The 11,734-nt window shown below is 42.3% G+C and overlaps 1 protein-coding gene across 14 annotated transcripts in view; it reads right to left on the bottom strand.

The window, feature by feature from the left end:
- The window catches only part of DTNB (dystrobrevin beta), a 275,346-nt gene that overhangs the window by 129,676 nt on the left and 133,936 nt on the right, over window positions 1-11,734 (bottom strand). For all 14 annotated transcript variants that reach the window (XM_014593108.1, XM_014593114.2, XM_014593115.2 and 11 more), the window contains exon 8: window positions 4,182-4,306. In XM_014593108.1, coding sequence (XP_014448594.1) covers window positions 4,182-4,306 — 125 coding nt within the window. The remainder of the gene's footprint in view (window positions 1-4,181; window positions 4,307-11,734) is intronic.

The raw sequence follows: 11,734 nt of genomic DNA, 5'->3' as shown, positions 1-11,734 counted from the left end.
TCTCCTCCGGATGCAGACTGGGTAGTGCCATTACGGGATCTGGTCTCCTCCGGACTCAGACTGTGTACGGCCATACGGGATCTGGTCTCCTCCGGATTCAGACTGTGTACGGCCATAGGGGATCTGGTCTCCTCCGGATTCAGACTGTGTACGGCCATACGGGATCTGGTCTCCTCTAGACAGCACTTAATTGATGCGCTAATATGCTGGCCCAACACTTAACTGATGCACTAATAATGCTGGTATTTTTGACAGTGTCTCACCACACTGCAATCCCTCCTATAGAAGTCAGCAAGGACTCATGACACTTGTGACACCATACTCAGCCTGTTGTTGGGCCAGGAATCCAACCAAGACCTCCCATGTGGCTTCAGCTACTGTACCCTTCCATGTGCGCCACTGTGGCTGGGCCTTCCACTGGTGAGTTTTATCTGAAGCTAATAGAAAAAATAATTCTGATATTGAAGCGGCTCTTCTAAAAATATAAAAATAGAGAATGCTTCCCAGATCTCTAAGAGCAAATTGGACAGTAAAAACAAACAAACAAAAACAAGCAGGGAAGATACAGACCAATTTCACTCATAAACAGCCAAAATTTAAACACATTATTAGCAAATAAAATCTAACAAGACAATAAAAGGATGGCCAAATTAAGTTTATTCTAGGAATGTTAAAGTGTGGTTTCTAAAAATAATAAATATAGGAGCGAGCAGGGGGTGGTGCAGTGGTTAAGGCACTGGACTCCCACACGGCTCACTGCAGTTCGAGTTCCGGACCTGAAGGCTTGCTTTCTTATTGTCCCTCTCTGTCGCTCTCTGGTGAGCATGTGTGCCTTTGAGCAAAATTAAAACAATAATAATAAATAAATAAAATTAAATAAACAATTATTTATAAAAGCAGTAAATATAATTAACTGAAGGAAAAAAATCATATAGTTATCTCAAGTTATACAGAGAAATTCAGCATCCATTCATGAGAAAAGAAAATACTTTAGTAAAGTAGGAATAAAAGAGAACCTCTTTAATCTGATAAGCAGCTTCAATAAAACCAACATCAATTAACAAAGTAAATACTAAAACAGCCTCTTGGGAATTAGTAATTAATACGTGAATGCCTACTAAACCATTTCTATTCAAAATACACTGAAGTTTCCAGCCAGCATAGTAATTTTTAAAAGTATAAGGATGACAGAAAAGAAACAAAGCTAGTAATATAATTATTCATAGAAAATCCAAAAGGATCGGAGTACAAATGATCAGAATTAATGAGCAAGATAAGCAAGATGACTAGATGGTAGACTAAAATACAAAAACTATTTGCATTTCTATTCACCAGTCACAAACTGTTAAGAAATATAGTTCAATAAAATTCCATTTGCATGACAGTGTACATTTATCAAAACTCACAGAACCATAAACCTAAAGTAGGAACCTTTTATTCATGCAAATTATATGTCAAGAAGCTGTAGGAAACACACTATTTGTTAACTGCAACAACAAATGTGAAGTCCATACAAAATAACCTAACCTATATAAGACTATGCTAGAGAAGTTATCAAACTTTACTTAAAGGTATAAAAGGATAGCTGAATAAATGGAAGGACACGACACAAACTCATGGACTGGAAGGTTTAATCTCATGACATCATTTCTCCTCAACATGATCTTTGGATTCAATGAATTTCCGATCAAAAAATGTCAACAAAATTTTAGGAAGAACTTAGTAAGCAGATTCTACAATTTACATGAAGGAGCAAAGGGAAAAGAAAAGACTCTTCTAAAAAAGATAACTTAACTCCTTTTAGTAATTAAGTCGGTGTGATACTGGCCTAGGAATAGAAAATCTGACCAAAGGAACAGAATAAAGAACCCAGTCCCCGATCCGTGCATATTACTTTAGTTTTGACAACGGTGGCACTGTAGGTCAGTGAGGAAATGATGGGTAACCCTGCTAATGGCCCTGGGATAAGTTTTTATTCAATGTAGAGAGCAATAATAATGCGAGAAAGAGAGAGTGAGAAAGAGAGAGTGAGAACTGGACAGTCTACAATCCAATTCAAAGCCATTCCAGATGAACTAAAGATATCCGTGAAAAGAACATATTCAAAACTGAAAGGAGAGAAATAAAGGAGAAAACCACTATAACGTTGGAGCAGGCAAAGTTTTTTTTTTTTTTTTTAATGCAACCTAAAAATAGTAATTAAAAGGGAAAAGGTTAACAAGTTTAACAAAAACTAGCAAACAAACAGTAAATTGCAAGCAATAGATAAATTGTACTATGGAACACAGCACATATGAGGGTAAGCATACATTTTCCTCAAGGAAAAACAATGAGAAAATGAAGTAAAAGTAAAAACAAAACAAAACAAAACAAAACAAAATTGTAAAAGAAAGTCGATCCAGATATAAAATCAATAGGCATGATCGTGAGCAATCAATGGTATGTAAGAAAGAAGAGCCCAGAGAACACTGAGAAAATGACCACAACAAGACTGAGGCACTGGACCTTCGCCAAAGGACACAGAATCTCAGCACACAGTTTGGTGCTGCGATAAATGACAGCTCTATAGTTTTCAACTTTTCAATTTAACCTTTAAAAATTTTTTTAAGAATTATTTGGGTCGTCAGAAAAGTCATGATGCATTTTTGCATAGAAAAATATGTCATGACTTTTCCAACAACCCAATAGTTACGTTCATAGAAATATCATCACCTTGGGACCAGCAGATGGTATAATGGTTGTGTTGTTGGATTCCCACATAGTGGACCTTGGTTCAATTCCTGGACCCAGTAGCTTAAAACTCATGCCCAGTGTGTGTACATGCATGCCCAAAATCCCAAGAGGAGAATGAAGGAAAAGGTACTGCAGCATGGCTATCCCCCATTGGGGAGTGATTTCTCACTTTCTATTTCTCTGTCTCTCTGTTTCTCTGGCAAGCACATACACCCTGTAACAAAAATCTCCCAGACCCGGGTGACTTGCTTTCTCACTTGCCCTCTCTCTCTCTGGTGAGCACACCTGCCCTATAGCAAATTTAAAATAATAATAATAATAAGTAAAATTAAATAAATAATTATTTCTAAAATAAAATATAAATTAGTTTGATTCCTTACCCCACAGAAGGAATCCAGTAAAGTCTAAAAGTGGTAAGTGAAGAAACGGTGTTCTAAACACAGGACCTAGAGACATGGAGGTAACTTCCAGTAAATCGAAAACCCAGACAAAGGACGGTGAGGAAGGCGGGGCTGTGCCGCCCTTTGTAAGCTCCTCGACATTACCGCACTGTTAGTCTACGTGCATGTATTATTCCAATAAATAAGAAGGTTTTGAAATTGTTGCCAGAAAGAAAAGGTTAAGATCCCCAAACTATCTTCCCTCCAGTAGGTAAAAGAAAATGGATGTCCACTCCAAGAGAAAAACTTCTAAACACTTGACAGAGACTAACGATCCAAAAATCTACCAACCATATTCAGCAGAGTAAATATAACATCATCACTCAATTCGAAGTGAAGAAGTCAGTCTGGAGGCTGAAATCATCCTTCATTGTCTCTTTTCCTCTTTACCTTTCTTTTCTCTGTTTCTCTTTTGTTCCCCTACAGCTTTGCTTTCTTTAGCATGAACATTTGACTAGATGCATGTGTGTGTACACATGCGTGTGTATGTATACATTTATATATGGGTGTATGGACGTATGTTATATGAAACACTAGGTTTATTTGTACAACACGGTGCTTAATTTCTCTCCATACAAAAAGAGCAAATCACGTTGATTTTTATTTCTACGTCGTCTAAACTAATTTAAGTCCCTGCAGGCATTATCAGGTAGAGGAAAAATGGTCCTCCTGCTGACTTAGGGGAAGAACACTCAAACGAAAGGCAACCTCGCTATTATCAGCCCTCAAACTATTCCTCAATGGGTCTGTTTCTGGAGACTGTTGTATTACTTCGGCTTCAAGAATCAATAGTTAGGTTTCCAGGGACTGGGTCAATGGAAAAGTTATATTTTTCTATGCAAAAATGCGTCACAACTTTTCCAACAACCCAACAGATATTCAGTGATGATTTAGAGAGATGAAAGTTGAAGTCCAAGTTTCGTGAAAACTAAAAAGTTAAAGGTTCATGGTAAAGAGGTTCGGCCCCCATCTCAGAATCTCCAGGCCCACGTCCAGGTGTATACTTACACTATGTGTGCAAGGTCAAGTGGTTTCTCTGGTTGCTCAGGAAAAACAGGATGTGGGGGTTCTCTGGTGGGTACACACCCCAAAGATTTACTAATTGCATGGCTCAGCTTCTTTGCAGGGGATTTCTGTGTCAAAGTAGAAAAATAAGAAAATAAGAAATTAACTCTTAAAAAGAAAGAAAAAGAACTTGGTAACATAAGAAGAAAGAATATCTTCTCAAATACAAATCACGTTTCACCATAGTCAACATTACTGGGCCTTTAGAAAGGAACATACAGTTGCCCCAAGGTCATGCAGTTCCTTCATTTCCAAGGTTCTTCTCTCATTTCTTTTTCTTTTTTCCTAGGGTTTTTTGTTTGTTTGTTTTGTAGGTTTTTTGGTTCTTAGTTTTCTCTATGGGGCATATGTCCTTGCCAGAAAGAGACGAGAGAGAGAGAAAGTGAGAAACCACTCCTCAGGGTGGATGGCCACACTGCAATCCCTCCTCCATTCTCCCTTCAGGATTTTGGGCATGCAAGCGCTGCATGTTTTTCAAGCCTCCAGGTTAGGATGCAAACCATGCAGTCACTCACGTGGGGTCCAGTGCCTTAACCACCACCCCACCTGCTGGCTTTCTCTCCTCATTTCTGTATGAAGTCACATTCTTCATTCAGTTAAGGCTAACTTTCCTTCTGGACATCTTTATGTATGAACTGCCTCTTTTGATACCTGGGGATCGCTGCTGGTAATATGTTAATTTTCCAGTGAGTCAGAGCTTCCTAATGGCCTACATTCCTAAAAGCCTAAGATAATCGGGAACCAGCAGTTAGCGTAATGGCTATGTCGCTGGACTCCCATGTAGTCGACCGCGGTTCGCGTCCCGGACCCGGTGGCTTAAAACTCACGCCGGGCGCGTGTGCATGCGTGCCCAAGAGCCCAAGAGGAGAATGGAGGAGAAGGGATTGCGGCGTGCCCATCCCCCCTGGGGGGTGATTTCTCGCTTTCTGTCTCTATGTCTGTCTCTCTGTCTGGCGAGTGCACGCGCCCTATAGCGAAAAACCTCTCCAAAAAAAAAAAAAAAAAAAGCCTAAGATAATGCAGATGTGAGCAAATTAGCTGACAAGGCACCTTCCCCACACAGCACAATATTCTCCAGCAAATACGAGGCAAAACACTTAGTTTAGGTAGACGCACACATGAATGGAGGGGCCAGTAGGTGGTGTGGTGATTAAGAAACTGGATTCCTACATGATGGACCATGGTTTGAATTCCAGATTCAGTGGCTTGAAAATCACACTGGGCACGTGTGCATATGTGCCCAAGGTCCTGAGAGGATGGAGGAGAAGGGACTGCAGCATGGCCATGCCCCCAGGGGGTGATTCCTCACTTTCCCTCCCACTGTCTCTCTCTTTCTCCCCAGCGAGTGCACACACCTATGGCAAAAAACTTAAAAACAAGCAAACAAATGAGTGCACTCACACACACACAGGCAGTCGACACGACACCTGTGACTCTAAATTATGATATACTAAAGCTGCAAAGATAAGTTGGCATACCAACACATTTCTCTGGAAGATAAATTAATACATGCCAAATCTAGAGACTATTGATTCTAAAAGTTAAAAGTAAACACGCATGAAAATAAACAATATGCCACAATCAAGTTACAAAGTACATGCACTTCTAAAACTCATATTTAAAGGGAGCTCTTTATATTTAAAGTATAAATTCCCTTTTTTGAGGTTTTTGTTTGTTTTGTTTTTGTTTTTTGCCATAAGGCGCGTACACTCGCCAGACAGAGAGAGACAGAAAGCGAGAAATCACCCCCTCCCCAGGGGGGATGGCCACGCCACAATCCCTTCTCCTCCATTCTCCTGTCGAGCTCTTGGACACACACACACACACATGTGCCTGGCGTGAGTTTAAGGCACCAGGTCCGGGAATCGAACCGCGGTCAACTACATGGGAGTCACTAACTGCTGGTCCCAAGTATAAATTCCCTTTGAGTAGCACTGTTGTCTGGAGCTTTTCTTGGCAGGATATCAACTGGAAAAAAGTTTCCATCTGTGGTTGTACTGACTTGCAGCATGTTACCAGAGGTGCCATCTCCCGTGGAGGAGGACCTGCTTGCCACTGTGTGCCTCCACATGACAGTGACATGCTGCTTGCTCTAGCTTTTAACACAAAATAAACAACAATCTATTTGCCTTTTAGGCCATATAGGCAAAGTTCATTAATCTCTTGTTTATAACAAAGTCTAAATAATAGCAATCTCTTCAGAAACTTCAGATACTGGTCCCAAATCACCTACTACTGCCCCTCCCACACATTAAATGCTAGCTGTAACCTCATATCCTCCAAATTGTATGCAGCGAAACAACGCTGAAATGTAGAGACTCCCTAAACTGCTCACCATTTTCTCTTTGCCAAATGACCAGTTGTAACGTGACTAATTCTTCACCATCTGATCCGCCTTCTGCAATGGCCCCCAGGAATCATGTCACTCTTCAGCTTAAAAATTGCTCGCAGAGTAGCAATCGCTTGTGGAATAGGATGTTCAGAAGTGGCGTCATATTCTATGCATGGGCGTTCACACCTGGCTCCCACCTCTCTCTCCTCTACCTCCCACCAGCATGAGGGTTAGCTGCTCACAGTTCATCCAATGCACCATATCCTTTAGGGTCTCTGGACCTTGGCATGAGTCTTTCTCAGGTCTCTCTCTTCCACTCTACCTTTGTGTAAATTTTCTGCTTGTCTTTTAAGCCTGCTTCCAAGCTCCCCTTTCTCTGTGAAGACTTTCCTCGTGGCTCCATACATCAGTGGCTGCCCTCCCAGGCCAGCTGCTTCCTGGGTACACACTTCCTGGGTACACACTTCCTGGGCACACACCTCCTGGGCACACGCCTCCTGGGCACACACCTCCTGGGCACATACCTCCTGGGCACACCTCCTGGGCATACACTTCCTGGGTACCTCCTGGGCACACACATCCTGGGCACACACCTCCTGGGTACGTTCTTCCTGGGCACACACCTCCTGGGCACACACTTCCTGGGCACACCTCCTCTCAGTGGCTGCCCTCCCAGGCCAGCTGCTTCCTGGGTACACACTTCCTGGGTACACACTTCCTGGGCACACACCTCCTGGGCACACGCCTCCTGGGCACACACCTCCTGGGCACATACCTCCTGGGCACACCTCCTGGGCATACACTTCCTGGGTACCTCCTGGGCACACACATCCTGGGCACACACCTCCTGGGTACGTTCTTCCTGGGCACACACCTCCTGGGCACACACTTCCTGGGCACATACTTGCTGGGTACACACTTGCTGGGCACATACTCCCTGGGCACATTCTTCCTGGGCGCACACTTCCTGGGCGCACACTTCCTGGGCACACACTTCCTGGGCACACACTTGCTGGGCACATACTTGGCACACTTCCTGGGGCTGGGTACACACTTGCTGGGCACATACTCCCTGGGCACATTCTTCCTGGGCGCACACTTCCTGGGCGCACACTTCCTGGGCACACACTTCCTGGGTACACACTTCCTGGGTACATAGTTCCGCTGTCACATTTACATTGCAATTTTTAATTCATTTGCCTGTCTCTGTTACAGCAGATTGGTGCTTCTGAAGGGTAGGATCTATATCTCACTCATCTTTGTTTTCCCAGAAACTGCCGTATCATAGGATATGCTATTTGAACAAATTATTTGACTAGATGAATTTTCTAAATGGCTTTCTCCTAACCAAAGCACATAAGGTTTATTTTGTGAGAATTACAAGGAGATACTCAGAAGACATCAAAGAGAATATCTTAATTCACCTTTATAATTAAACAGTGCATCTCTAATCCAAGTATTAATTTCATGATTTCTCACTGTATCTGAGAACCACCTGGGCCATTAACTCATGCCATCTACGTGGGAAGAATGATCACATAGACTATTTTAGCTTCACTGTAAGCAATAGTGGCCATAAAAATCACAGGTTTTGTGAGCATATTTTATAAGAAATATTAAAATAATGACATGACTGTTAAAATGAAAATCTTTGCCTTCGCATGCGTCTAGCCTTTGATGCACCTGCAAATACTGCCTGGGGCTAGCCCGTAAAGCAGCAGTTGAGCACTGTGCATAGGAGAGCTGGATCCCACAGGCTGACCATGGTTTGGAACCCAGCCCTAATGGCTTGAAAAACATACCAAGTGCTTGTTCATGCACCAAGCCCTCATGGGATGGAAGAAAGTAGGAAAGAGGAGTATGGTGTGACCACACCCCAGCTGAAGGGTGCACTCTCTCACTCACTCTATCTCTGGCAAATGCAGGTGCAATCTGGCAATCTCAAGAAAAGAAAATACTGCTTCAAGTTAAGGTTTATGTTTAGGTCTAATGTGGCTAGAAAGATAAAATCAACACAGCAAGAGAAGTTTGATATGTATGGGAAGGGAAAAATGAGAATAAATAAAAATGAAGAATTAGGCTTTTTTTTTTTTTTTTGAGAGAGTTATTTTGCTATAGGGTGCATTTGCTTGCCAGAGACACAGAGACAGACAGAGATACAGGAAGCGAGAACCACCCCTCACGGGAGATGGTCATGCCACAATCCCTTCTCCTCCAGTCTCCTCTCAGAATTTTGAGCACACACACACATAAGTACCCAGTATGAGTTTTAAGCCTCTGGGTCCAGGACTTGAACTGCAGTCGACTACATGGGAGTCCAGTGACACAAGCATCATGCCATCTGCTGGTCCAAAGTATTAGGTTATTAACTAAGGCCTAGGACCAAACCAAAAGAATATTACCTGAGAATTTTAAAGTTTATTTAATTAGGTTATCTAAACACATAAATGATTTTCTTTTTTTTTTAAGAATTATCTATTGTATTTATTATTATTATTATTATTATTTTAAATTTTGCTATAGGGCATGTGTGCTCACCAGAGAGAGAGAAAAAGTGAAAAAGCAAGCTGCCAGGTCCGGGACTCAAATCGCAGTTGGTCATGTAGGAGTCCAGTGCCTTAACTACCACACCACCTGCTGGCCCCAAAAGTGATTTTCTTAAAAATATCTCAAAGAATAATTATGCTATGAACTTGAAGTGCATTTGGGTAAGGAGTTAATTTGTAAGCTAATATTAACAAAGTCTCTGAATTGAAAAATACTGTAAAGTTCTGGGCCAGCCAGGTGGTGTGGTGGTTAAGGCAGCTGGACCCCACATGGTTGATGCTGGGGTTCAAGTTCCAGACCCAGTGGCTTGAAAAACAAGTTGTGTTCATGTTGCATGCGTGCCCAAAACCCTGAGGGGAGAATAGAGGAGAAGGGACTGCAGCATGGCCATCCCCCCAGGGACTGATTCCTCACTTCCCCCTCTCTCCTCGGCTTTCTGTCTCTCCTGCTGAGTGCACATGCCCAAGACAGGGCGTTACCTCTCCTGTCTACTCAGTTTCCTAAGATAATGCCCCAGACTTAGTACTCGATGCTCAATGACGAACTAAGGAAGTGAAGAAGGGAGTGACCAAGAAGAAAAGCAGTCCCCCTTCTAGCAACTGGTATCTCCTGCCCTTCCTTCATTTAAGCGACAATGTCAAAGATGTTCTTTTAGGTCTCTGTTCCTTTCCCTCACCTGCACTTTCAAACTGAAACAAAGAAGAGGCCTTAAATAGAAAATTAAATTTCTTCTAAACATTCTTAGGCAAGGATTTTCCATCTTTTTGCATGTTTAATATCATAATCCACTTTACTTAATTTCAAAACATTTCCTAACACCTCTTTCATTTTAAAAATATACCAAGGAGGGTATAAAAATGTGTGTGTGTCAAACAAGGGGCTGGCAGGTGGCATGGTGGTTAAGGCACTGGACTCCCGCATGGCCTACTGTGGTATGAAACCCGGGCCTGGTGTCTTGCTTTCTCACTTACCCTTTCTCTCTCTGTTTAAATTAAAAATTAACAATAATAAAAAAAATAAATAAATAGTTCTTAAAAAAACAAAAAGTCAAACAAATACTCACCTCTCTACTCTTCTGCCCGAGAAACAGAACAGTACAGCCACTGGGAAGCTCGGTCTTCCCTTATGCTAACACCCAGCACAGCCACACCGCTCCTCTCCTGTAATCACCACCCCAGACTCTGCACTAACCATTTCTTTGATTTTATCATTTTAGCAACTATGTACGGATACATTGTTCAGGTATGTTCAAAACCTATATAGACTAGCATATAAATGTTCTTGCAACTTGCTTCTTTATCTCAAAATTATTACAATTTATCCACGTGGACTCATGCAACTAGAGCTCCCTCCATTTGTCACCATTTTATGGGATTTCATTGCTTAATTACATCGTAACTCATACATCCATTCCACTGCTGATGAACATTTGGGTCGACTCCCTTTTCCCTCTCATTTGTAATGCTGCTATAAACTTGCTTGTCCATGTGTCTTGGTGGCCATGGGGAAGAATTTCATAAAGGAGGAATTACTGGGTTACAGATTTAGGCACATTTAATGTCCTACACAGTGCCGTCCTGTTTCTACAAAGCAGTTACACTCATTTCCACTCCCTGCATTCCAGCCAACTCTTGTTATTGCCAGACACTTTAACATTTGCCAAGCTGGTGGGTGATAAATGACCCTGTGGTTTTCATTTGCAATGCCCTGATTATTAACAATATTGAGCATCTTTTCCCATGCTTATGGGCCATTTGTGTCTCCTCTTCTGTGAAATGCTTTTTTTTTTTGAGAGGATTTTGCTATAGGGCACGTGTGCTCGCCAGAAAGACAGAGAGAGACAGAGACAGAAAGTGCGAAATCATCCCCCCGGGGGATGGCCATGCTGCAATCCCTTCTCCTCCATTCTCCTCTTGGGATCTCGGGCACGCACGCACACGTGCCTGGCATGAGTTTACGCTATTGGGTCCAGGACTCAAACCACAGTTGACTACATGGGAGTCCAGCGACATAGCCATTACACCAACTGCTGGTCCCTGAAAAGCCTTTTCCTGTCTTTGCTGGTGTTGTACCGAACTGCCATTTTATTACCAACTTACATCACGTTCTCTAGTTTTTGTACTTAATTCCTAGGAAAGTCACGTCTTAAAAACAGCTCCTATTTTGAGGTGTGTTTCTCAATCTATCTTTTTTTTTTTTTTTTTAACTTTTTTTTCCTGCCAGTTTGCATTTGTGTTCAGAGAGAGAGAGAAAGAACTGCTGGCAGGTGGCATGGCAGCAACCACAGTTTGAGTCCTGGACCTGGTGGCTTGCTTTCTCACTTTCTTTCTCTCTCTCTCACTCTATCCTTCTCTGGTCAAATTTAATACATACATACATACATACATAATTTTTTTTTTTTGGAGAGGTTTTTACTATAGGGCGTATGCACTCGCCAGAAAGACAGAGACAGAGAGACAGAAAGCGAGAAATCCCTTCTCCACACCACAATCCCTTCTCCATTCTTCTCCTCGGGATCTTGGGCACACATGCACATGCGCCTGGCATGAGTTTAAGCCACCGGGTCCAGGACTCGAACCGTGGTCAACTACATGGGAGTCCAGCGACATAGCCGTTA

The sequence above is a fragment of the Tupaia chinensis genome, unplaced genomic scaffold (genome assembly GCF_000334495.1).
Source record: "Tupaia chinensis unplaced genomic scaffold, TupChi_1.0 Scaffold139757_1, whole genome shotgun sequence".
Taxonomy (NCBI): Eukaryota; Metazoa; Chordata; class Mammalia; order Scandentia; family Tupaiidae; genus Tupaia; species Tupaia belangeri.
The sequence above is the reverse complement of the archived record's forward strand: the minus strand, read 5'-3'. Positions and strand labels throughout refer to the sequence as shown.